The sequence below is a fragment of the Oncorhynchus keta genome, chromosome 2 (genome assembly GCF_023373465.1).
Source record: "Oncorhynchus keta strain PuntledgeMale-10-30-2019 chromosome 2, Oket_V2, whole genome shotgun sequence".
Taxonomy (NCBI): domain Eukaryota; kingdom Metazoa; phylum Chordata; class Actinopteri; order Salmoniformes; family Salmonidae; genus Oncorhynchus; species Oncorhynchus keta.
The window spans coordinates 44,310,009-44,336,647 of NC_068422.1; the positions used below are offsets into that span (position 1 = coordinate 44,310,009).

Genomic DNA, 26,639 nt, shown 5'->3' on the forward strand with positions numbered 1-26,639 from the left:
TGGGTTTTCAGAACATGGGGGCTCTACCATGTGTTGTTCAAATCACCACTTCTGCTGACTCGTGTGTTATACATTTTTTTTTAAATCTCATGTTGACTTCATGAAAAAGTTACATGTATTGTGCTTTTATCATATATCCTTGGAAGTTTTTATGACAAATGTGCCCTGTTTGAAGAGAGAAAGTAAAATTCCACAGACGTTACAGTATTTAACCCCTCCAAGGTGAATTGACACATCTTCTAGGCCTCCAATCCACATTAAGAACTATATTAACATTAGAAATGTATGAGGGTAGGATCCATGGAATTGACGGTCGAGATTGGGTTGACGCCTCATCCGAGCCCGGCGAGGTGCCCAGTACCAGCAAGCATGGTACCAGACTCCAAGGTCCTGAGACCCAAACCGGATCTCCCTTAGAGAGAGAACCGGGCTGCCCTGGGCCCTTTGGAGAGCTCACCTGCCCAGAATGAGCGAGCAGTTGGCAATGATGAGGACCTGTGTTCTGAGTCACTGAGAGGGCAGCAGCTGTCCTGATATTCCATCGGGCAGTAGGACCCAGGGCTTGAGTCTGCCCCTGAGGGGTCTACCCAGGGCTTGAGTCTGCCCCTGAGGGGTCTACCCAGGGCTTGAGTCTGCCCCTAGGTCTGACCTGCAGTCATACCCAACCCCTGCTCCATCTGTGTTTGTGGAGACTGAGTACCTCAGTGCATGGACAGTCAGCCAGGCCCTGCTCCTGAGAGTAAGACTGTGGACACAGCCAGAGACCCACACCATCCACTTCCAGCTCCCCAGAGCTGTACAGACCAGCAACCCCCACTCAGACCCCTATACAGACCTCACCTGGAGATGTGCTACTCATCACTGTGGAATGTTGTCCCACTCCTCTTCAATGACTATGTGAAGTTGCTGGATATTGGTGGAAACTGGAACGCGTTGTCATACACGTCGATCCAGAGGATCCCAAACATGCTTAATGGGTGACATGTCTGGTGAGTATGCAGGACATGGAAGAACTGGGACATTTTCAGTTTCCAGGAATTGTAGACGGATCAGTGGAGGCTGCTGATCATAATAATGGCCTAAAACTGAGCAATGGACTGGCATCAAACACCTGGCGTATTTGATACCATTTCACTAATTCAACCCCAGCCATTACCACGAGCCCGTTCTCCCCAATTTAGGTGCCATCAACCTCTTGTGATACAAATCCTTGCAACATGGGGCTGTGCATCATCATGCTTAAATATGAGGTGATGGTGGCAGATGAATGGCATGACTATAGGCCTCAGGATCTTGCAGATGAGCTTCCCTGAGAAGGTTTCTTTTTTTTTTTTGCAGACATTTTTCTGGTGTGCAAACTCAGTTTCATCGGGTGGCTGGCCTCGGACGATCCCGCAGCTGAAGAAGCTGGATGTGAAGGTCCTGGGCTGGCGTGGTTTCACGTGGTCTGCGGTTGTGAGGACGGTTGAACGTACTGCCAGATTCTGTAAAACGACATTGCAGGTGGTTTATGATAAAGAAATGGACATTACATTCTCTGGCAACAACTCTGGTGAACATTCCTGCAGTCTGCATGCCATTTGCAAGCTCCCGTAACTTGAGACGTCTGTGGCATTGGGTTGTGTGACAAAACTGCAAAAAAATTTTGTGGTCTTTTGTCCCCCAGCACAAGTTGCACCTGTGTAATGCTCATGCTGTTTAATCAGCTTATTTATATACCACACCTGTCAGGTGGATGAATTATCTTGGCAAAGGAGAAATGTTCACTTAACAGGGATCTAAACAAATTTGTTCACAAAATTGGCAAGAAATATGCTTTTTGTGCGTATTAAACATTTTCGGGATCTTTTATTTCAACTCATGAAACATGGGACTAACAGTTTACATTTTGCGTTTATATATATATTTTTGGACAGTATTTATTCCAACCTGGGCACCTTTTAGGCCTTCGCCCAATCTGGTGACTAGATGGGGAATTACACCATGATTTCTCAAGTGCCTTTTAAAAATGTATCACCCCTTCCTAGAAGTTGTAGAATTTCTAATATCACAGTTTTCTTTATTGATGGTGTAGATTCACTCACTCCCTAGTGTTCCCCCAGTGGTCCTTCTGTAGCACAGTTGGTAGAGCATGGCGCTTGTAACGCCAGGGTAGTGGGTACGATTCCCGGGACCACCCATACGTAGAATGTATGCACACATGACTGTAAGTCGCTTTGGATAAAAGCGTCTGCTAAATGGCATATATTATTATTATTATTATTATATTATTTAGAGCATGCTTAATGCGTGAGCTGCCGCCCCCTGCTCCTGTGCAGATGCTGTGTGGGAGTTCAGGGTGCTGCTGGTGAGGGAGAGTATGACGGCAGGCCTGCTGGAGCTCTACTCCACCCCCCCCTGGAGCTCCTGTGCCAAACATAGCAGCACCAGCCTGGAGACAGACCTTAGCACTCTTGTCCCAGAAGTACACTGTTGAGCAGCTACAACAGGTTTTGTTTGCCAAATGGTGGGTTGGGGCCTACTCGTGTGAGTCATGGCCGTTGCAATTCCTACAGAAGACTGGGCTGTGGCCAGAAACATTATTTATTTGGAGGGTCACAGGAAAATACAATAGGATCAAAATAAAAAATGCTTGTATTTTTTTTGATTGGGCAAGGCACCAAAATGTTTGCCTGACGACTCATCCTGAATTTAATTCTGCTGCTTTTATCAGTGCATTTGGAAAGTATTCCGACCCCTTGACTTGTTCCACATTCTGTTCTGCTACAGCCTTATTCTAAAATGGATTAAATACATGTTTTTCCTCATCAATTTACAGACAATACCCCATAATGACAAAACAAAATCCATTTTTGGGGGGATGAAGATATATATTTTTTAATTTAAAAAAAATGTTGCTCAGGTGCATCCTGCTTCTATGAATCAACCTTGATGTTTCTACAACTTGATTGGAATCCACTTGTGGTAAATTGAATTGATTGGACATGATTTGGAAAGGCACACAACTGTCTATACAAGGTCCCAGAGTGCATGTCAGAACAAAAACGAAGCCATGAGGTCGAAGGAATTGTCCGTAGAGCTCCGAGACAGGATTGTATCGAGGCACAGATCTGGGGGAAGGGTACCAAAACATTTCTGTAGCATTGAAGGTCCCCAAGAAGACAGTGTCCTCCATCATTCTTAATGGGAGAAGCAAACATTTCTAAAAAAAACCAAACAGGTTTTGCTCTGTCATTATAGGGTATTGTGTGCAGATAGACGAGGTGGAAAAACAAGTTAATTTTAGAATACAGCTGTAACCTAACAAAATGTGGAAAAAGTCAAGGTGTCTGAATATTTGGTGGACTTTTTTTCTTTCTCCCCCCCAATGTCTTTCAACCCATGCATCATATCTCTTTCTCATCTGCAGTTTGTGACGGTCTCACCGTCAGTATTATTTCTTTCTCACAGCAACAGATTAGTGCAGGTATTGGTTGAGAGGCTCTACTCCTTTACTTGTCATTCTCAGACACACCTTCCTCCTTACCATCTGATGAGAGCAGTGTCCCCACTGCCCGGGTCTTCTTACTGCTAGATGTGTAAGTCATCTCTACTCACTTGATTCAACTCCAAATGTCATATCATTTTACCAGACACTCTTATCCAGAGCAATTTACAGTAGTGAGTGCATACATTTTCATACTGATCCCTACACGGAATTCTATATAATTCTACATGGGAATGACCCTGGCATTGCAAACGCCGTGCTCTACCGACTGATCTACAAGGGCTGTGTTTGAACTACCCTACCAGACTGCTCGAGATTTGATATTTGGTTCTGATCGAGAACACATGAAGCAGTGCAGTCATCATAGTCACAGATCTTTGGGGTATTCAGGCACAATCCCAGAAAGTACTAGTCTGATATGTAAATGGACTTTATTTTTGTATGAATTGGTTGGAATATTAATAACTTTGCCTCATGTGAAATACAAAGTTATTTTCTGTGTACAAATTTTGCAGTATAGTGCCGTAGCATATTTTGTTTGGTCATATCAACATGTATTACAGAAACATACAAACCTCAATGTCTTCCTTGATTGCAAGCCACGTCATTTTATAGCTTTTTAAATGAAGGTGGGAATTTGTAGGCAAGCCACTTCCCTTCATGTATATAATCACTTAGTTGCTAATGCTATGTATTGGTTATTGAGAGGCTTTGACAACCACCGTTCGGCCATATTGGCACTACCCAGTAGGAGCAGTCCTCTATAGGAATGAATGGGATTCTACAGTATTTCAATGAAATGTTTCATAGACAAAATTACATGGATTTAAGTGTTTTGTTGTAATGGAGAAAGTAACCTTCGTAATCTAAAAAATTATACTTTAAGGATAGATTTAAAAAAAAAATGTTTAGGTCACAATGTAATTTAAAAGTATGCATTAAGGTGTTTGTAATATAATAAATGTGGCAAAAACGAATGTAGACATAAATAAAAGCGTTTCTATAGCTACCAAAATATGTTTTACAATGATGGGGCTGCCAAGATGTAGTCAGTGGCTTCAACACAGTGCCCCCTATTAGTCACCCAGTGTATATATAAATGATTTTGTCACTTCCCACAACCAATCGGTAGCTCGAGTTTGACACGTGTGTCTGCGGAATTCCCCCAACACTCCGGGGCTTTCCAGCTGACTGATAGACCGTATGCGATCAGGCGATCATAACAGTCTAACGAACCAGATAGATTGGATACAATCAACGGTTGACTCGATGGAGAAATACATTGAACATAAATGCATGGAGCAAATCCCGGATTTCAGCTGACACTGAAGTGAATACCACTGTGTGCAGTGTGCTTTTGAGGGTACGCCGTGACATTCTTACAATCGGTTTGATCGACTACAACAGCAGCTGTTGTGCTGTCTTGTTCATTGCGTAGAGGGGGATCAAGTTCAAGGAGTTCAAAGGTACGGAATTGCATTAACAGTTATTGTCTGTTGGGCCAAAATGCAGTTTGATGTGTATTGTGGTGTATGTAGCCTACTGTAGTAGTCTGTTCCCTGCTACAGGTTTATAATCATATAACGTTACATTAACAACAGTGGATAGTGATAGTTTATAATATGCAAGGGTAATTGGGGCCATTCCATGGTAACATTGATGCGGATACTCGTTTTTTTCTCTCACTTAGATGTATGTCAAATAAAAACCAATGATTGCAAAGTTAAACAAACAATAATACTTTATGCACAAGGACGACTTCTAACAATGTCTACAGAACATTTTACGAAAACACGTACACGAATAACAGTGCAGATGCGAAGTTACGTAACAGGATGATTGCACAAACCGTAATTCTGTTACCCAACTTTGCATCTGCACTGTTATTCGAATAAATATATTTTAAAGTGAAAAATTAGGGAGCCCCAGTGACACTCCTATTGTGGAATTTCCCAAATCGATGACAGTTGTTGTCACTCGAACTCATTTGTCAAGAAGCCCATCTTGCTGGAAAGGTGTGGCTATTGTATAAATGATGGTTTATGTTACAACTTTAATGGCCGAATAAAGACTTTGCTTTCAACTGATTGTCTGTGATTTGCATTATAATTAGTTCAGGATTGTTTGATGGGGAAAAGTGTGTTGCGGGTTTGTCCCCATCTCAGCAAGCAGGGCCTGGAAATTCTGTTATTAGTCTGTACCATTTGGATATGTGCACACACACTTGCTGTGCAGTTAGCTACTAGTGGAGGTTGTAGGGGCAGACAGTAGGATGACGTTAAACCCACATGGACTAATAACAGCAGGTTCATTTTATTGCAGGGAGGTGACAGTGAGCCTGAAATATCGTCATCACTGAGGGGCATCATGTCTGGAGCACTGAGGTATGTACTGCTGCTGGGATTTGTTGTGCTGCTTTTGTTGGCCTCTACAGTCTTTGACAGCTGATTGTTCTCTCCAGTAAGATTGGGGTCATTTTTGAACAGACTGGGACTATGAGTCCAGTTCAAGGACCTGAGGTCTTTAAAAAAAACATTTTTTTTTTTTAAGGAATGGACTGTGAAATGGTTGCATGTTTTGGTGTAAAATGAAGTTACACACATACAATTGTACTGTTTGGCTAATTCTGCTAATTCTAGCTTTGATAGCTGAGGTGGAGTAGGCCTATCCAACGTAATTGAGAGTTAAATGGTGGCTATGTTCATCTTTCTGCTGCTGCGGTGGTGTTTGCCAACTTTTATCTAGTTGTAGTCTTTGCCGTATTCATCCGGTCATGCACAATTGCACATTCTTGAGTCTTCTGATACACGCACACGTCGTTCTCTTATGCCACTCGGAATGTAAGGGCTCGGTTCTGTTTGGTGTTGTCACGATACTTCTATTGCGATGCTACGATACCAGGTTTTCCTTGGCGAAAAAACAAAGCAGATTTCACTCTTGTGGTCCTTTTTTTAAAACCTACTTTTGCAAAATAAACAATTGACTCTGGGTGACAACCATAAGGCAGTTTTTAGGACAAACTTAGCACCGTTAGCCTAAAGAAATGAAGTTTGCTTCATGTTTTTGTGTCCTGTCCTTCCTTCCTTATCGCAATACTAGTATTGTGACAACCACAGTTTCTGTTCTAGATGGCAGATGTCACTGCTGGCATTGATCAAACCTCAGATTTACTGTCAATTCATCATCATGACACTGGCAAACTGTCAGTGTCATGATGATGAATTGACAGTAAATCTGAGGTTTGATCAATGTATGTATGTATGTATGTATGTATGTGTATATACATACATGCATACGGCCCAGTCAGTGGAAGCAACTGACAAAGAATGTAGAACCTGACGGGCACAGGAGATGCATCCTGAAGGTTTCATTTATTCTAGAATAGGGTCCTTTGTTGGCAGGGATTGTCCCTATTGTTCAGAGTCAGAAGACTGTTTCAGGCAAGTCATTTAGCAGATGCTCTTATCCAGAGCGACCCTCATTTAACATCAGTTTAAGTCAGGATTTTTATCCAAGTAGCCTTATTCTATAGTACTTAAATTTAGTAGGATTTTTTTTAAATCATCAAAATAAAAACTTTTCTCTGCGCTTGCGAGTCAATTTAGAATGGTAGCTACTGAAGGAAAAACCTTCAGGAAGCTGAAGAGGCGGAATGCTGAAGGTTGGATGTTATCTGAGGGAAAGAGACGTATAGAGGCTGAGGCCTTTTTATTTAAAAAAACATCAAGCTTTTGTATCTGGTGTAGTGCATCAATTTGACATCAGTGGCAGCACTGAGCTGGTATTCTGGGGGCTTTCCTCTGTCCCCCCCCCCCCTACTCAACTTCCTTGAAGTGATGTGCGAGGTAGAGGGGAGGGGAGGGGAGAGAATAGAACACTACACTACAACACCCTTCATTGTTCACTTACTGTAGATTATGAGAAAGTGAAACCACAATGTTCGAGTCCAGTGTATGGGATTGAATGTTTCTTAAATGTTTTTTTTTTTTTTAATAATTGTTGGTTTTGAGTTGTGGGGGGGGTGGAAGAGGGAAATTACACTTGAGTCAAGTGAGCATTGAGTAGTACTGAAGTAAACCGCTTCCTGTCTGTTACGTCTCTACAGTACATAACTGACAGGTCGGGTGACTAGTTGTTCATTAACAGAAAGGAGGAAAGACTTGCAAGCCAGTACATTTTGTCATTTGTATTCCTCGTGTTTCAGAATGGATGAAGCTCAGTACAGCATGAAAATGATTGAAAATGAGGTAAGACCTACAGTATATTGACATGTTTTAAAATGAGACACTATTACGTTAGCGTTAAAGAAATGAAGTGGTAAAACAACGTGCCAATAACAGCACGTGTGATCTCCCCAGCTGATGATGAATTTGTCCTATGAGTTCATGCCCCCTGTGGATGTCAAGATCGAGCCCTATGTACCGGAGACCGGTGAGTTTCTACTTTCTACCCTACGTACACATGGTAACAGCATACGCGAGTCGTAGTGATGTAACTTGATGTGGCTATGGTACTGTGCACTCAAGTGGAAGTGATCTCACCACATGTTTTTTGATAAGGCTTTCAGAACTGCGCACATGTTCTGCAGGGTTATTATGACGTCGTACACACTTGAAATTGTTTTTCTTACACTATGTAATGCATGTGCTGTCTGTGTATTTTTTTGTTCGGTGGGTTCTCTGCCCTGGTTTATTTGAAGGGCTTGGATGTGAACCTCTATGTAGCCACCCCCTTCCAGTGACAGTGACTCTGTTTCTATGTCACAGCTCATGGACCCTACATTCAGATCATTGAGGAGCCCAAACAGGTGAGCTCAAGAGTTTCTCGAAACAGTGGAATGACGTCGTCGTTTCTGTTCAAATAAGTGCATAAGACTGAACAGAAGCTCTTCCCTCTTTTCATTGTGAAACTATGACATTTACATAATCGGGTTGATTCACACCCCAAAAAATGATATCGGTGCGTTAGATCTGACTCGACTCTCCCAGAGAAGATACCCTTTGAACTAGAATGGAATGTACAAATATAAATAACCCCCACTCCGGTCTTTAATGGCATTAGAATATGACAGTGGGTTGGAAAGTCCAGGATTTATAAAGTTACAGTAAGTGCTGTCACTGCTCTTGGGGATTATCCCTTGACCTCCTTGTCCCCCTGTGTCTGCAGAGAGGCTTCAGATTCCGCTATGAGTGTGAGGGTCCGTCCCACGGTGGGCTCCCAGGGGCCTCAAGCGAGAGGAACAGGAGGACCTATCCAACTGTCAAGGTCAGCTATTGTATTGTAGCACACAGGGTTGGATACTTGGCTGTCTTTTAGTTTGACTGGCTCGGTCTGCTTTTCATCAGGTGTCTTGGTTCAAGGGAGTTGAGATGCCTTGCTTTCAGCCCAATAAGCTTTCGAAAGTGTATATGTGATATATTGACATGCTATGATTATTTGAGACGCATGTTATGAATAAAAACAATTGTTTTATAGTGTCATAGAGTATTGCGAGAAAGTCCATCATTATAGAGCATGGACATGTTTCTCTTTAATAATAGTCTAACCCCCCTCCCCCCCACAGGTGTCTAACTATGTGGGGATTGCCAGGGTGGAGGTGCAGCTAGTGACCCACTCAGACCCCCCCCAGGTCCATGCTCACAGTCTGGTGGGGAGGCAGTGCTGCACGGAGAGTGGCATATGCAGTATGGATGTGGGCCCAAACGACCTCACAGCACAGTGAGTACTGATGGGTTGTCATATCTTATTGTGTTGAGACTGTAGTGGTAATAATAATAACACGCTAGATGTGTACCGCTTGGATTCATTTAACATAGTCTGTGAATGGAATATGTGTACAATAGCTGCAACATGACTGGCGAATGTCAACATCTCTCTTAACTTCCCGTTTCCATTTCTCTCTCTCTGTAGGTTCAGTAACCTGGGCATCCTTCATGTCACTAAGAGAGGGGTGGGGGAAGTGTTGTGCAAGAGACTGAGAGATGAGAAGAGGAGGCAAGGGGGGCAGCACTATCATTTTACTGGTAAGAGCCTGAAACCCTATGCCACTGTCCTTTTTTTAAAATGAGGAAATCTACTAAGGAATCCGAACTTGAGATATACTATGTGCAACCAACATATTTGTGCAAATCTTAATGCACGACTTACACACACATAAATACATTTCTTTGTGAAAACTGCAACAAAACACGCCCTCTCTCTGTCTACCTCACACAGATGCAGAGGAACACGCCATAGGGAGAGAAGCCAAGGAGCTTGGGAAGATCATGGACCTGAACATAGTGAGGTTAAAGTTCACGGCCTACCTCCAGGACAGTAACGGCGGGTTCTCTAGGGCCCTGAAGCCGGTGGTCTCCAACCCCATCTATGACAGCAGTGAGTACAGCCCCCTTCAACTCAGTGTTCTTCAAACTTGGTCCCGGGTGTGCAGGCTTTTGTTCCAGTCCAGCACTAATCCATGTTATTCAACGTGAATACCCAGTACCCACCCTGGGGTATTTTTATTTCAAGTTATCAGTAATTAACTTGATGTTTTCTCTACTCAGAGTCACCCAATGCCTCGAACCTGAAGATCTCCCGTATGGATAAGACCAGTGGGTCTGTGCTGGGAGGAGATGAGATCTTCCTACTGTGTGACAAAGTACAGAAAGGTGAAGGACCAACTCCTACCTATATGGGGGCCGATTCACCCCGCACTGATTTTACAATAGTTTGTGTGGGAAACAATTTACACAATTTCACTCATTTATCACATTTTGGTGTACTTTCTAGATGACATTGAGATCCGCTTTTATGAAGAGGATGATGGAAGCTGGGAGGCCTTTGGTGATTTCTCTCCAACTGATGTCCACAAGCAGGTACAGAGTCTTGACTTAGACGTGTGTGTGTGTGTGTGTCGGTGAGGATTTAAGTATTTGGAATCAGTTGCCGTCGCATCATGTGTCATCCTACTCATAACTTTCTCGTTGATGTCGCTGCGCTTGCTCCCCACCTGTGCAGTACGCCATTGTGTTTAGGACGCCGCCGTACCACAGCGCCGAGATCGAGCGTCAAGTCACTGTATTCCTCCAGTTGAAAAGGAAGAAAGGCGGTGACTGCAGCGACCCCAAGCAGTTTACCTACGTTCCCCGAGTTCAAGGTGAGTTAGTCTGCTACTCACAATCCCTTTAGTACAGGAGAAGGATGTCGAAATGCAGAGCCAGAGACCCCCGTTGGATTGAATCAAACCCTTTCAACTCTTTCTCTTCCCCCCCCCTCTCTCTTTTCTCTCCCTCTCTTCTCTCCATCGCTCCTCTATGTGTGTGTAACCTAGATAAAGAGGAGGTGCAGCGTAAAAAGCAGAAGCCCTTCTCCTATAATGACCAATGGAGAGGACCTCTGGGAGGAGCTGGGGGTGCAGGGAGAGGGGCCGGAGGATTCGGAGGCGGAGCAGGTGGCGGTAGCGGTGAGTAACCTAGATGTACATACTTGAACTCCCGTTTCTGTCGGCCCTTCGTCTCGTTGCTATTAGATGAAACGCTGGCCTCATCCGTTAACCCTTGTGACAGCTATGTCATCGGCACTTAATCTCTTCTTTCCTATCCACAGGCTTCCAGTTTAACCAGCAGATGAATGGAACGGGGTGGATGGGGGGTGGATTCTCTGGTTTTGGGGGCGGTGGAGCCCAGATGTCAGGCACCACTGCCCAGGCTGAGGGGACCCAGCAGCAACAGGCAGGAGGGATGGCCGGACAGACGCCAGGACAGACATCCTCACCACTACAACAGCAGCTCTTCCAGATTGGTAAGCCACATTTAGAGCAGTGCTGGGGAAGGGGGAAACTACAGCTAAGCTAGCTGTTGGAGAAATAATCATTAGAGTTAGTTGTGTTGTGCTAATGAGACAATCCTGTTGTTTCCAGCTGCCACTCTCCAGAGCAGGGCCACTCAGATGAGCAAGCAGACAGCTGGGGCTCTACTACAGTACTGCACCACTGGGGACGTCCGGGTCCTTCTGGCAATGCAGAGACACCTATGTGGGGTCCAGGATAAAAACGGAGACACGTGAGTCGAACTCTGGCTTCACAGTAAATCTTTTGTTTTTAAATATCTGAGTTGAATGTCTGCCTTTATGTATACACATGTTTTCTGTGCCTCACTTGTGTGTTTGGTCTCCCCACAGGCCTTTGCACCTGGCCATCATTCACCAGCAGTCAGCTGTGACCCAGCAGCTGGTTCATACACTCCTCACCATCCAGCAACACAAAGTCCTCAACAAGCTCAACCACCTCGGCCAGGTACTCGTCCTTCTTCCTCTCACACCTGGACAAGACCGCTAGCTGTTCGGTGTCGACGCGATAATTCCCAACGTGCCCTTGTCTTCCCTCCTGACTGTGTCCGCCATCTCTCTCTCTGAAGACTCCTCTCCATCTGGCGGTGATCACCAGGCAGGTTAAGGTGGTGGATGTTCTCCTCCGGGCCGGAGCAGATCCCACCCTGCTGGACCGGGACGGCCGGACCGCCCTGCACCTGGCAGCGCTGGCTGGGGACGACGTCACACTCCGGGTCCTGCTGGGCCACCTCGGAGAACGCTACCTCCACCTGGTCAACATGGCTGACTATCATGGTGATTTGGGATGGTGGAAAGAAGGGGTTTATTCTGCTTATGAGAGACTTCAACATGATAAATGGCCAGTCTGTTTTTGAACTCTGTGTGAATTACCAATCAAGCAATGGTGTACAAGGCATTTTTATGGTTGCTGCTTAGTCTCAGAAGTAATAAACTCAGCTGTAGTATTTCTGTTAATTTAAGGCTGGGATTCAATCCAATCCGCATTAGATCTCCGTTATATCGCACTTAGCATTTGAAAGGTAATTTCCGATTGAGCCGACATGTGCAGGAACAATGCCTTTTTAGAAGACTCATTGTCTACAAGCGCGGTTGGATTGAATCCCGGCCTTAAGTTGGAAAAACTACAGCTGAGCAGTATGTGCTTATTGATGTAGTACATTGTATTAATCTCTCTCTCTCTCTCTCAGGTCTCCATCCTCTCCACCTGGCTGTTTGTAAGGGAGGAGAGCGCTGTCTGCGTCTGCTGGTGGAGGGCGGGGCTAAGATCAACGCCCCGGAGCAGAAGAGTGGATGCTCCGCCCTCCACCTGGCTGTTAGAGAGAACTACTTCAAAGTGGCCTGCACTCTCATCACAGAGGTACCCGTCGTGACACACCTTATATAAACTGTGCTACTCATACTATTCTTACTCCGACTCTGTTATCTAACCTGGCACGTCCCCTCCTGTCCTACAGCTGAAAGCAGATGTAAACATGTGTACGTTTGGAGGGAACACTCCTCTCCATCTGGCCGCCAGTCGCAGCTCCCCCCCTCTCTGCTCCATGCTCATTGCTGCAGGTGAGATGCATGCTAACCATCCAATGCATGTCATATCCATGGGATGTTTTTATCTCCGTCTGTTTTGAAAAGGGGCTACAGTAAAGTCCAGATTCTAGTGCGTGAGCAGTAATTTGTGAATCGCCGGGGTGTTTTTGTTTTTGTTTTGGAAAAGCGTCTGCTAAATGGCTAGTAAATGAACGTGAACAGAACGCTGACGACTTTCCCGTCTCTCCTCAGGAGCCGACAAGAATCTGGAGAACGACGAGCCGCTCTTCTTCAGCTCCTCCTCGTCAGATGAGGAGCAAGAGGATGGACCAGTAAGAGATTTCAGAGAGCCGGCGATCCAACCGCTACCGAACACAACGCCACTTTCAGAGGGAGAACAAGTCAACCCTCGTAAGAGGTCAGCAACAGGACATACACCCTTTGACCTGGCTAAATGTCATAAGGTGAGATTGATTTAGCCTTATCAACCCAACGTTTGTGTCGGGGGGAGGAGAAGTGATTTCCAAACAGTACTTGTTGTGGTGTGGATGGAGAGGCTGAGTTTTTTTTTTTGCCATTGCGCTTACATAAAAGCTTCCTTTGCTACAGGTGAGAAACCTTCTAGACACCAGACAGAGTCCCAAGCCCAGTCAACAATCAAGTAAAAAGCCTAAACCGAGCAGCGTGGAAGGTAAGAACTTTCATATCACCATTTTGACTCTGAACATTTACCTGTGGTCTGCCTAGTAATCTAACTGCTGTTCCCATTCCCCTCCGCAGAAAGAGGGCAGCTAGACAGTGAGACGCTAAGTAAGCTGTGTGAGCTCTTCAGTCTGAACGATGTGCCCTGGAGACAGCTCGCAGAGAAACTCAACATGCTCTCACTGGCACACCTATATCAGGAGAGTCCCTTGCCCTGTCACAACTTGCTGGAGAATTACCAGGTGAGCAAAGGGGGCTTTTAATGCACGTTTGCGCATGTGCACAGGCAGTCTATTTAGGGGTAAGTATGCATTAATTAAGGGCTTAATTCAGTCCATATCGCCGAAGTTCAGCACTGTAGCGCACTTGAAAGTTAAAGGTAATTTCTGATTGAGCCGACATGCGCGGCATTTACCGCGGCTACAGCCTCCGAATGTTGGAACACTGCACTTCCATTTAAATCCCGCTGAACTTCAGTGACATGGATTGAATCGAGCCCCTGAGTATGCCGTTTTAGAACGGCAAGACTGTGCTTGATGAGTATTTGGCTAATAGTGCCCAAGCTGACAGTATCTCTGTGTAGTTGGGTGGTGGTCCAGTGGAAGGCCTGGTGGAAGCTCTACAGTCTCTGGGTCTGACTGAAGGAGTGAGACTGCTGAGACAGGCTGAGCTGAGAGAGGAGGACAAACAAAACACAGGTACTGAACTCATCCTACATTGCAGAACCACTAATATAGTCATAAACATTATCTCTCTACCATACACTTGACCTTGCAAATGCATACGGTATGTAGTTCCTTTCCAAAAACGGATAATTGTATTCTATTTGACTGTTTATGCCTTATAAAATAAGACCAAATAAGCATTTATCTCTGCTAATCAGATCAGACGGTGGACAGTGGCTTTGCTAGTCAGCCAATGGAGGAGGAGATGGAGGAGCCAGCCTTGGCCAACCAGTGAGCAGCAGGAAGGGTGAGGTGTAAGACCCTCGTGTGAGGGAGGTTTCACCCCAACGTTTCATCATGGAGATATGACTAACTGTTCAGCACGCACATTGGGAATCTGATGTCATACCCAAGCCTCTACTGATAAATGCAGAATTCTCTCTCTGCCATGACTGACAGTCAACCAGTTTGAATTTTCCTAACGAGCTGAAGGGAAGAAAATCTCAATGTACAATTTTAAGTGCCGTTATATCTTGTTCCGTTATTTCTGATGGTGACTGAAAGTTTATTTTTTTGAATTATGGTCCATTTGTTCCTTCCAAAAAGTCCCAGTATAAATGAAAATTCTTAAATGTGCAACATCAAATTGATCAATGGAATTTTCAATTTAACTCATATTTATTGGCTGACAATCTTACTAATACTGTGTATTCATTTGGTTTAACATTCAACCAAATATAATTATACAGCCTTATTTCAAATGTATGTGGAAGGTTTGCTATATAATGTTCTGAAAACTTGTCAATGTTGAATCAAATGCATTTTTTTTTCTTCTGACAAATGGATCTTTTCAAAATGTTTATTTTTGTTATCTGCCCCAAACATACAAACCATTTTAGTATATTCCACAGAGCGCAAAATCTTAATGTGTTATTGACAATATGTACAGCTAATGGGAAATGAAAGAAATAAGTTACATTCAGATGCAGCGTCTATGGGGTCCAGTAAAAACCTCTACATGAAGCAGTATAATATCTTTTTTTTTTGTTGACAAATACTTTAGACCAAGTTGACTGATAAGCAGAAAAGAAATAGGGCCTACTCTTGAAGTAGAATATCTAAGCCAAAGTGTAAAAGGGTGTGACATTATAACCCCTGTTTTTATATCACAGAAGCCCTACTCTGGCTTGTAATTCTGTCTATCCATGGTCTCTCACCATACCACCTCACATATTTACACTGGGGGAAAGAGACACACCCAAAAGTGATTTGTGACATTCTGCATGACTGCACATATCATGCCTTACCCTGTCATGGTCCCTGTAGAATTACACTGACAGCCAACATTGCTAAATGTGACCAACTGAGTTTGAACCGTGTCCTCTGAGCAACAAGACTGTTAGCCCGCTGAGCTAAAGCCTATAGATAATAGTTTGAGGCAAGGGCACTCACAGTTACACTAAGCCATTTTGTGGTTTTATTCAAACAGCCATATGTGCGGATGCCTAACTCGACAACAATCATCTCATTCTGTTTGCAGTGGGGGTCCTCATGCATAGAATCACGCACCATGGTCAAATTTTTACATTGGGGGGGTGATCCCTGTGGGTCTATGATGACAGTACAACCTGCGGCCATTGGAACAGCAAACTCTGGTGACCATAAGGTGGCATTACTGCACTGGTTCACAGACCACACTGCAAGCCTGAGAAGAAAATGGCTATGCCTCGGCAGTCAGTCCGCTTTAATTTGAGGGTATTTTCATTCTTATCGGGTGAACCATTTAGAAATTACAGCACTTTTTGTACATCGTCCAAAAGTATTGGGACAAATTCACTTTTATTAAAGATTGTGCCCAAAAGAAATGGTAAATAGGTGTAATTTGAGTCACTTTTATTGTAAATTAGAATATAATCTTTCTAAACACATGAATGTGGATGCTACCATAATTACAGAAACTCCTGAATAATGATTGAGAAAGTTTGACACACATATACTACCAAGACATGCTAACCTCCCCTGTTATTGTAATGGTTTGAGGTTAGCATGTCTTGGGGTTATGATATAAAATGCTAACCTCCCCTGTTATTGTAATGGTTTGAGGTTAGTGTGTCTTGGGGCTATGATACTGTATTTGTGCTTGATGCAGTCATTGTGTGCTCTGAATATGGGACCAAATACTTTTAACTACTACTTTAATAGACTAGAACGTCCCTAAACTTTTGGTCTATGTTAAAAAATATATATATTTTTTTAAAGTGCTATAATTTATAAACGGTTCACCTGAAATGGTTGAAAATACCCTTAAATTAAAGCTGATAGTCATCACTTTAACCCCATAGTCATTGTATCATGTCAAATCCATAGTGCTTGAGTACAGAGCCAAAAAATTCACTGTCCCAATTTTGGGACTTTTGGAGCCCACTGTATTTACACGTTACATTCTTTTATGCATATACACAGTGTACAAAACATTAGGAACACCTCTTTCCATGACACTGACCACATGAAAGCTATGATCCCTTATTAAATACACTTTAATCAGTGTAGATGAAGGGGAGTAGACAGGTTAAAGGATTTTTAAGCCTGGGGACAAGTGAGACATGGATTGTGTATGCGTGCAATTCAGAGGGTGAATGGGCAAGACAAAATATTGAAATTCCTTTGAACGGGGTATGGTAGTATGTGCCACGTGCACCGGTTTGTGTCAAGAACTGCAAAGCTGCTGGGTTTTTAACACTCAACCGTGAACATCCAGCCAACTTGACAACTGTGGGAAGCATTGGGGTCATCATGGGCCAGCATCCCTGTGGAATGCTTTCGACACCTTGCTTGTAGAGTCCATGCCCCAACGAATTGAGGCTGTTGAGGGCAAAAGCCAGTGCAACTCAATATTTGGAAGGTGTTCCTAATGTTTTGTCCACTCAAGTGTATACTAGATTGGGTGTGGTAGGCAGGCAGTGCCTTATTTTCTTTCCTCATTACAATTCACGAATACTGAATTTAAATCAACATTCAACCAACATTTTAAATCAATCCGTCATCAATTATCTGATGAGTTGTTCCTGTCGACATTTGACCTACAGCGGAGATGTACTGTAAACTAAGCCTCCTGTCACGTTTATTTATTTTTTCAGTTATACAAATGAAAAACACCATGTGAATCACATAAGGGAAAAAAAAGGGATAGTCTTGATACCATAGCGAAGCATGTCCTCTTGAGTGAGTCTTCCATCTCCTCGTACGCATGCAGTCCTCCTACTCTAGAAGTTCATTAAACCGATAGACAGCCAGTCTGTGTGATCAACCTACTTCATCAACCCATTAGTAAGACAAAACACTCAATGATTAATGGCGGTGCCATAGCTGATGTGTGTAAATGTCCTTAGAAATAACAATGAGTTCCAGCAGAGCTTCACAGTTACAGTAGAAGGGCCTGGCTCTGGGCCAGTTTAGTTTGCCACAATAAAAGTCCTTAGAATAACAAAATCATAGCAAAGACTTTGGAGAACATTTGTATGTGCATGCAGCATCATAAATAATGTCCAGTAACCTGCTGTATTCCTTCCAATTGATCATGTCTGTCGTGAAGAGCCCAGCGTTCGTCCAGTTTCCTCCAAATGCATTGTGGTTGGGTTGAGGTTCTGGCACTCTGGTCGGACGGAATGATCCCGGGCTCCGTTTAGTCTCCATGGTAACAGTCAGATGAGCCGATGCAGCCCCCTCTCTGTCCATCCTAGCTGGTCGGCACGGCAACTCACTTTACACGTGGAGGTGGTGGGCTGTGTGCAGTAATCACATAGATGTAATTTATGGAGACAGTGAACTCTCGTGGGAGGGAAATAACCTACGACTCTCAACATAATCAGATCTAATGGCATAAGTCCATGTCATCTTTAGATCTCTGTAAACAACAATTGGTCCAAAAAGCACGTTCAAATAAAATAAATGTGGATATGACCCAGAATTTAGGACCACACAGAAGTTAATCAATGAAGGACTGAGTGCCCTGGAGCATCCAGTGACTGGTTTCTCGGGATAGAAGCATGCAACAGGTCTATCCCCCATCATCTTCCTCCTCCATCTCATTTTCCAGTCACACCAGTGGTCCCCGTCTATCGATCAACACAGATAATCCAATTGTTTAAGCCATTGTGTCCACCACAACACCCTCCAGGGTCCCTCTCACTGTTTGACAGCCTTCCTGTAGCTGTTTCTCTGGGGCTCAGAGCGCTTGGTCTTGCTGCTCCCCCTGGTGTTGGAACTACTGCTGCTGCCCCCCCTTCTTGGCACTGCTGGCCTGGCTGCTGCTGCTGTGTTCCTCCCGCAGAGTGGGGCTGGAGTGGGCCCTCTGGAGACCCCCGTCGTCAAAGAGACGCGACTCGAACAGAGACAGGTCCTCTTCCCCACTCCGGATCTTAGCCCGCAGTAGCATGGCGTACGTACCGTAGCGAGTTTTCTGTATCAGAGAGATAAAGAGTACTTGATGTCAAACAGGATTCTCCATAGCTGATATCAGAGCCAGTTCGGCAATAGAGCTTGGTAATCGGTCCTGGACTCTGGCACCAATCTAAATCATTCTTATTTCCATTCTGGATGACCTGGAAGGGAATTGTCTTAAAACATTTGGTAGCCAATTTGGCAGCCATTCAATTCTGAATATCAAACAAACGCAGTCTGAGACTACAGCTCTGGCTGCAACTATCAATCCCTATAACCATATTGAACCAGACAACAACAATAATCACTCACCTCAAACTCCAGGTACTCCTCACGTTGCTTGTGCTCCTCCAGATCACGAACTTTTGCTTTTTTGTCTGGAATTACAGCGGTTAACTCATTCAGCTCAGAGGAGATGGCCCGGAAACGTGTCTCATGGGATTTCACCTGCTCTTCCTGTCACATGACAAAGGAGGATCATTAACATAAGGCTACACCAAAGTCAGGTTAACTTATACAGAATTCTGCTTAGCATGGATGCTTACTTACGCATTTTAGTAATTTTATGGTTGTAAATAGCAGTTCTTCTCTGTTTTTAACACAAAAAGAGGTGTACAGGAGTGTGTATTTAATGATTGCCTTAAGTACACAAGTTTTTTTAAATTGTGGGGATTGATCTAACTACAGAACAGATACTGGATGGTGGAAATTTGGACTGGGAGCTAGTATGTGGAAGCAGAGAGAGAGAGAGAGAGAAAGAGAGAGAGGGTCATGGTGTGAGTGGAGGCCTCTGTGTACCTGAGACAGCTTGGTGTTGGAGCCTGGCAGCAGCGGACGGCTGAATTTCTTCTGAGAGCCGATGGCTGCAGGGAAGGGTGGCGCTGAGAACATGGCTGACACCGCGTTGATACGGGTGATCCACGACTGCATCTGCTCTGCATTACTGAGATGGAGGACAAGAGAGTTGAAATCTGGATACTGACTAAGGGCACAATTCTCAGCCCCAGTAAACAAAAAAAGAAACAGGCAGGTAGACAGGTTTGGGGTCAGATATCAATTGAATAAGAGGGACAGTTATTTTCAATTAGGATTTGTTTTTATTCCACTTCCTGAATTTAAATAGAATTGATCCCAACCCTGAAAGAAAGTGTGTATCTAGGACATACCAGACAACTGTGTCCTCCAGGGACACAAAAACATAATGATAATCTATCTGAGCCTGGGGTTCTATGACAGGGGCACTGCCCACTTTGTACTCAATCAGTACTGTTTCGTGGGAACGTAGTACAGCCTTAGTACTGTACAGCCTTGTAGAAGGCAGAAATAGCCATGTACCAATACAGAGCACAAAATTGGGTCAGATAAATACATTCTTAATTGTATGGAATTAGAGGTGGACTTGGTGGAGATGAGGATGAGGAGACCCACGGTGCTTGGAAGAGGAACACTCTCCAGTCTGCAGTGCGCAGGTAGAAGACGTTGGGCCTCTTGCTGTAGTCTGCTGCCCTCATGGCCAGAGAGTGGTGGATGGACACAGCATTCTTCAGATCCTCTTCAGACAGCTGCTTTTCTGGACGGTACTCTCCCTACAGACCAATCAGAGAGCAGAATGTTATCACACACGTCCAATCACGGAGTGGGATATACTGTTAGGATGCCGAGAGGGGTGTGGTTTGGTGTACCTTCTGCAGGTAGAGGACCAGTCCCTTCAGCATGACATAAAACGTCTTCCATCCTCTCTTACCTCTGGGCGCTGAAAAACAGACCATAGAAAGAAAGTAAATATCCACTCAATATCCCAAATGTGATTTTGAATCGAAATGAGTGAAAGTACAGCATTGTTTAGACAGATATGGTTGGATTTATCAACGGTGAGATAAAACAGATGGTTGACAGGTGACAGGGGAGGGTAGAGGGAACGTACTTTTCTTGCCGTCAGAGTCTGCGTGGACCTTCCGTACCAGGAAGCCGTTCTTATAGATCAGGGCGTCAGGATTCTGGGCCACGCCTAGACCACTGCCGATTCGCTTCATGGTGTGGGAGGCGGAGTCAGTGCGCAAATCGGCCAACTCGGAGAAGGACTTGCGCAACTCCTCCTCATCGCTATGGAGAAGATACAATTCAAATACAAGTTGTAATTCCCCCCGTCATCAACAAAACCTGCTAGTCCCCAACTCTTTTCAATCATCTCCTCCAGTTCCGATCCAGGGCGTTTGAATGATCAGTCCTCATAGCTTGGAGGGGAAAGGACCATATGTCTTAATGCACTCAGCATGCCGCTCATGTGAGAGCCTCTGGATTTCAGGGTCACTGGCTGGGTCACCCACGCTGAGAGGTAACATCCCATAATGCTCCAGCTGAGCAATCTGAGAAATATTTGCAAAGTTCTCCTGCAATGCTAACAAACTGAAACCCAGCCCTGACACTGACAACTGATAGAACTCACTTTGACAAGCATGAACATAATGACTATCATCCAGTCAATTATCATTCAGATATCTATAATTCATCTCTTACAGAGACCTGTTTTTGCTGTAAGAGCAACGATCCACATCGGTCTGAGTGGTGAGAGACTCACTGGCTGTTAGATAACAGGTCCTGGTATCTCTTTGACTGACTGTGGCAGTTTTAAAGATGCCATTTTCCCGTGAACTCAGGAGCCTGAGTGTTCCGCGATGCTATAAGAGAGAATCTGACGGTACTGACATTTGGGGATGATGGTGTCTCTCACCCACTGAAGACACGGACTGAACACAGATCGGTACACCAGTGAAGCCTTGCAGCTGCTCGCATAAACATTCAGTAATGTATGAGCTTTAAATTGCTGTTTGTCAGAGGGGGTGTGCTGCTGTGTCACACGGTACTGTCCACCTCCTCTCTCTCTCTCTCTCTCTCTCTCTCTGCTAGACACACACTGATATATAAATAGAGGCACACACACACTCGATCTGTAAGATTCAATCATCCACTGTCACAGAAGTAACATACCTGTGGACACAAACCACACACAGAGTCTGCTCGTCCTTCTGGTGTGACCCTCCCCAGGATCTGTCTTAAGATAACTCTCCATCCCTCTCAATCACTCTTTCGTTTATCATATCTCTTACAATATCTCCTCAAAGCCATAGGGAACACTTGAAGCTGGCTGTTGGAATGCATTATGATTCAAATATACTGCATTGCAAGACTTGTTGTAGGCACGCATGACCCTCTAATAATGTCTTAGAATCATCTCATAATGTTTCTGACTAAATACCAGTCATTATGAGTCAGTAGAAATATAAATGTATAGAGATAACACAATAAGCCTTACTGTAAGACATAAAATGGCGTATGAATGCCTATAACAGGTTATATATAGCATTATACCTGCAGGTACAATGTAAAGCGTTACAGGATGTTATCAATTTATCTTTAAAAAGACAACGCATAAACTAAGCGACGAACCACTTGTGTTGTTGCCACTGCTAGATTCATTCGGAAGAGTATAAAATCGGCCAGTTAGCACTCAGCACATACCATACACAAAAGCTCTGATCTGTTGCTAAGTAACTGCTGACCTCTCTGAATCCACAGGAGCATGTGGTGAAAAAAGGCACAGAGAGAGAAAAAACGGGAGAGTGAGGCAAAAGCGAGAAAAGGGGAGGGAGAGAGAGAGAGAGAGGAGGCTACAGGCAGAAAAACTAGGATGGAGGAGAGAATAGAGAGCAAGGCACATGGCGAGCCTTGGGATGTTGGGACCGGGAAAGATTAAAGCAGCGTGCAGAGTGAAAACGAACGCGAGAGAAGATGATTTTCCCACTGCTCTCTTTCAGAGGCTGACTGAACCCCCAAATGTGGGGGCGGACGTGCGCGCGTGCCTACTTAAGAATTGGAGTGAGACGTCAACCTGTAATTACAGAGAGAGGCAAGTCGGGACCTGTATCCATGGCAACGAAATCTGGAGAGCTTAAGTCTTAAATTATGGTCTCAGGGCATCACAAAGGCTAGGTCCAGAATAGCAACCATAGGCACACACACACACACAGTCTGGCAAATGCTACAGGGGCACAGTTGGTAGTTGATTCTGTAAGGGGGATATTGCTTGTAGACTGATTACAAGTAGATTTATAGCTAATTCCATATTCTGATATTCTTATTTTGTAATGTTATGAAAATGTATCCAAACCTGATATGAATCATTATTCAGGAAACCTGAACAGCAGTTTTGATTAAATAAGGCAAGTGCAAGCAGATAAAGTCAAACATATGCCCAACATTAACATGATTTGTACACTGTTCCACAGCCTTTTTTGTTTGTTTGTTTACTAAACTTTTCAGTTCAAGTGTTACCTGAACAAAACAAAAACATACTTGGCCCAAAAATTATGTTAACAAAATGATGTGTTTGCTCAACTTGTCACATATGTTCATTTAACTAGAAATTATTATTTGGGCATCTTACTTTGAAAAAAAGTATGTGGAACTAGTTACACACAATGCGATGTTTTCAACCTATATATTTGACAAGCATGATCATTTTTGTGCATGTTCTTTTATACAGTAATTATTATTCAACATGTCCTCACCTGGGATTTGAACTCTTGGTTGATTTTGATCTTCCTGCTACGCCAGCTTGTCTGTGTTAAATGTCAGTTAATCTGACTATTCTCTTATCATTTATTTGAATGATTTATTTCAGCAATTTTTGTATTTTTTGTATGGTTGTTTAATGTTGGTGGGGCATATTACTCTGTTTAAAATGTTACTCCTTAACCACTATAATAAATAAAATTGTTTGTCTTCTTGAGTGTACTTTTAACAAAGCTGAGATTTACTTTGAAGTGCCAAATGTAGCAATACGGGTGAAATCAGTCATTGACACAGACATGGTGTTGCAGCAGGAAAATTGGAATGCCATGAACCAAGCAGTTAGGAGTTCAAATCCCAGGTGAGGACATGTTGAATGACATACTACTTCCACAGACGTTTTTATGTAAAATGACCAAATAATAATTTCTAGTTCAATGAACATATAAGACAATTTGAACAAACATACATTTTAAGGTGACTGAATTTTTGGGCCCCACTTTATTAAAAAAAAAAAAAAATCTTCTTCAGGTAACACTGACTGTAATGTTGAGTAAACAACAAAAAAATAGGCCGTGGAACCTGTTATTTAATAATAATTACTTGAAACAAAAATATATATTTTTTTTTTGCAAAGTACACTTACATGGTCCACTGGAGCTTCTCGTTTCTGATAGAGTTGTACAAGGCCTAGAAAAAAAAAGAACAGACAAAACAGACGTCACACATATGAAAACGTGTGTGCGTGCATGTGCACGCTGAATGTGTAATGAGTGTGGTGGGACTTTTGGTCATCCTGGTATCATGTCGGACAACAAATCAATAGGGCTCCTAAATAAACCAGTTCACATTGATCTTATTAGTCACACCGATCGCAACACAAGTCTGCTGCTTCGACCAAATTAAACCACAGAAATTTACCCTGCATTTTCCAAGCTGTGCCTTCTTCTTGCGGGCCTGTGGGTGGTTCTGTCCATCCTGGGACCTTCCCAGCAGGTCAGGAAAGGACAAGGGTTTGAGGGAACGAGAGCGGGGGGCGCGGGGGTAGCGGAAGGGATCCATCACCCTGAAGTCCCGCCGAACACGCACAGAGCAAAGAGAGCGGGAGCGATTTCGCCCATCTGAATGGATGCTGTTTACACCAATCATGATGACGGACCAATGAGAGCAGGGTCCAGAGGGTAAGAGTTTGTGGAGGGAGGGATAAAGCGAGATTGGTCGAAGGTTCTATGGATTCTGTATATGGCCTCTTTCAAAGCGTAACACCAAAACGTACAGGATTCAGTTGAAGATAGGAGAGAGAGAGAGAGAATACGACACAAATAAGGGGCTGTAAAATAGAGAGGTCACTCTTCAGACAGACAGCGAGAAAGACAGTCACTGTCACTGGTGGCTGACAACAGGGGTCTGTAGGTCTTACTAAAAGCGCTTCACTGTTCTTTTGAGGAAACTACTGAGGAGGTTAACATGGGCTTCAAGCCCTCCGAGGGGACTCCAGTTCCTGCATAATGGATCCTTATGCATTCATTATGCATGTATGGCGAAACAGTGGTGTGCAACTGCAAATCCTTTAGCACCATTCCGTGTCAAGTCCATGAAGGTGGAAGTCTTTCTGGAAGGATGTCATGCAGTTGGCAACATGTTACGCAAGAGCTAATGCATACATACAGTTCCACCATACATACAGTTCCACCATACATACAGTTCCACCATACATACAGTTCCACCATACATACAGTTCCAATGATACCCAAGAGAGTCACACACACACACACACACACACACACACACACACACACACACACACACACACACCTACGCACTTACACACAAACACTCACAGGTGAACAACAACCCAGTTAGAGGCTGAAGGATGACTAAGGCAATTTTAACAACCAGAGACAAGCAATTGAGTTCACATACACATCGGTCAGTGCGCACAAACACACACACACACTCCCAACACAGCGGAGTGCAGGCGGAGGGAGACAATTCCACCCACTCACTAACAGGCACAGCTGTCGAGGAGAACCCTCAAACTGACGCCTTGTCACGTCCTCCGGGACCCATCAACATGTATCCAAGGCTTGACAATACAGATGTTGTGTCCAAAATTGCATTATACAGATGTGGGAGAGAGGCAGGTGGACAGGCAGGTGGAGCTAGTAGGACTATCCTGTTGCTGTCTAATAATGACAGTTTGGTGGCATGAGGATGAGGGACTGAACAGGTCCCCTCTCTCTACCACTCTCTTTGTCCTCTCCGTTCCTGGACCCTCTCCTCTTCACAGGTTTGTCTTCAAACTTGTAAATGGTTTCCCACACATCCACTTATTTCGCCTCCGTATGAGTCAGTCTCTTATTTCCCTCTCAGAAAATCCTGAAAATATATTCTGTGCCTCGCACTCCTTTTTCCTTCGTTTGCCTCACTCTTTTCAATGTTGTTCTATTTTCCTGTGTGCTGCAGATGAAGAAGCAGACAGAATCGCAGTGACAAAAGAAAGCTGACGATTAGGACCGAGAGTTCCCTCTCTCCTCCCACTGTTCTCACTCACTCTCTCTTTTCTTGCTCACCCCCCCAGTCTCTCTCTCTCTATGCGCATTTCTCTCCAGCTGAGCAACAAATCCCAGTCCATGTTTCTGTTCATATCCCTCCCTCCTTGAAGTGTCAATCATTTGCCTACATTTCACCGTTTTCTTAAAATGCAGACTTCCTCACACTCCATTTCCACCAGTCTAACAGTGTAATAGAAATGAATGCTCAGTCTACAGTGCTGAGTGAAAGTCTACAGACCCCTTACAGAACCAGATTTTTTTACTGCCAATTTACACAAACTACTCCACATTCCCTGACGGTGACAAGCATACACATAACATGATGCTGCCACCACAATACTTGAAAATACAGAGAGTTTCACTCGGTGTTGTATTGGATTTGACCCAAACCTGAAGTTTTTTATGTATTTATTTGCCATGTTGTCTTGACTGCAAACAGAATATATGATTCCAAGTTATTTTTTTCCCCACAGGCTTCCATCTTTTCACCTTGTCATACAGGCCAGTAATGTGGAGTAATTGGAATGTTAGTATTGTATTTTCAAGTATTTTAGTGGAAGCATTAAAGACACACCAAAATGGCTTCCAAGAGGGGTTGTTGAGTGATCCTGAACGGTCTTGTCTGCTTGAAAATCAGAGACGAGGTTTGATTATTGCTGTTCATTAAGAATTTCCTAACCAAAGTTAATGAGATTGAGCAATTTTGACAAAATCAATGGATACAGTGCATTCGAAAAGTATTCAGACCCTCTTGACTTTTTACACATTTTATTACGTTACAGCCTTATTCTAACATGGATTCAATTGTTATTTTTCTCAAATCGACACACAATACCCCATAATGACAAAGCAAAAACAGGCTTTTAG

The 26,639-nt window shown here is 43.8% G+C and overlaps 2 protein-coding genes across 4 annotated transcripts in view; one reads left to right on the forward strand and one right to left on the reverse strand.

Annotated features, from left to right (window-relative positions):
• The first annotated feature begins 4,609 nt into the window (after window positions 1–4,609).
• LOC118400985 (nuclear factor NF-kappa-B p100 subunit-like) lies at window positions 4,610–15,231 on the forward strand. Its single transcript, XM_035798056.2, has 24 exons — window positions 4,610–4,953; window positions 5,810–5,871; window positions 7,692–7,734; window positions 7,846–7,918; window positions 8,254–8,294; window positions 8,654–8,752; window positions 9,051–9,205; window positions 9,398–9,510; window positions 9,704–9,862; window positions 10,033–10,137; window positions 10,259–10,344; window positions 10,487–10,625; window positions 10,800–10,931; window positions 11,075–11,269; window positions 11,388–11,529; window positions 11,648–11,762; window positions 11,884–12,091; window positions 12,505–12,674; window positions 12,772–12,874; window positions 13,094–13,305; window positions 13,451–13,532; window positions 13,622–13,785; window positions 14,127–14,241; window positions 14,427–15,231. The coding sequence occupies exons 2-24, from the start codon at window positions 5,855–5,857 to the stop codon at window positions 14,501–14,503; spliced, it is 2,745 nt and encodes a 914-aa protein (XP_035653949.1). The 5' UTR covers window positions 4,610–4,953; window positions 5,810–5,854; the 3' UTR covers window positions 14,504–15,231.
• A 2,069-nt stretch (window positions 15,232–17,300) lies between these two features.
• LOC118400992 (PH and SEC7 domain-containing protein 1-like) overlaps window positions 17,301–26,639 on the reverse strand; it is a 73,565-nt gene continuing 64,226 nt past the window's right edge. For 2 of the 3 annotated variants that reach the window (XM_035798071.2, XM_035798088.2), the window contains 7 exons: window positions 23,864–23,907; window positions 20,573–20,751; window positions 20,331–20,401; window positions 20,077–20,234; window positions 19,447–19,591; window positions 18,961–19,104; window positions 17,301–18,667 (listed from right to left, as the gene is read on the reverse strand). In XM_035798071.2, the coding sequence (XP_035653964.2) occupies window positions 18,473–18,667; window positions 18,961–19,104; window positions 19,447–19,591; window positions 20,077–20,234; window positions 20,331–20,401; window positions 20,573–20,751; window positions 23,864–23,907 (936 nt within the window). In that variant the 3' untranslated portion in view covers window positions 17,301–18,472. Of the gene's footprint in view, window positions 18,668–18,960; window positions 19,105–19,446; window positions 19,592–20,076; window positions 20,235–20,330; window positions 20,402–20,572; window positions 20,752–23,863; window positions 23,908–24,138; window positions 25,770–26,639 lie in introns of those variants that run through there. The other variant, XM_052477358.1, reaches the window with a different exon arrangement.

What these genes read in the sequence shown, in the direction of transcription:
- LOC118400985 (XM_035798056.2), top strand. An exon ending in ACAGCAGCTCTTCCAGATTG is followed by an intron (nt 11,270 to 11,387) that starts GTAAGCCACATT and finishes TGTTGTTTCCAG; the next exon opens with CTGCCACTCTCCAGAGCAGG. An exon ending in CAACATGGCTGACTATCATG is followed by an intron (nt 12,092 to 12,504) that starts GTGATTTGGGAT and finishes TCTCTCTCTCAG; the next exon opens with GTCTCCATCCTCTCCACCTG.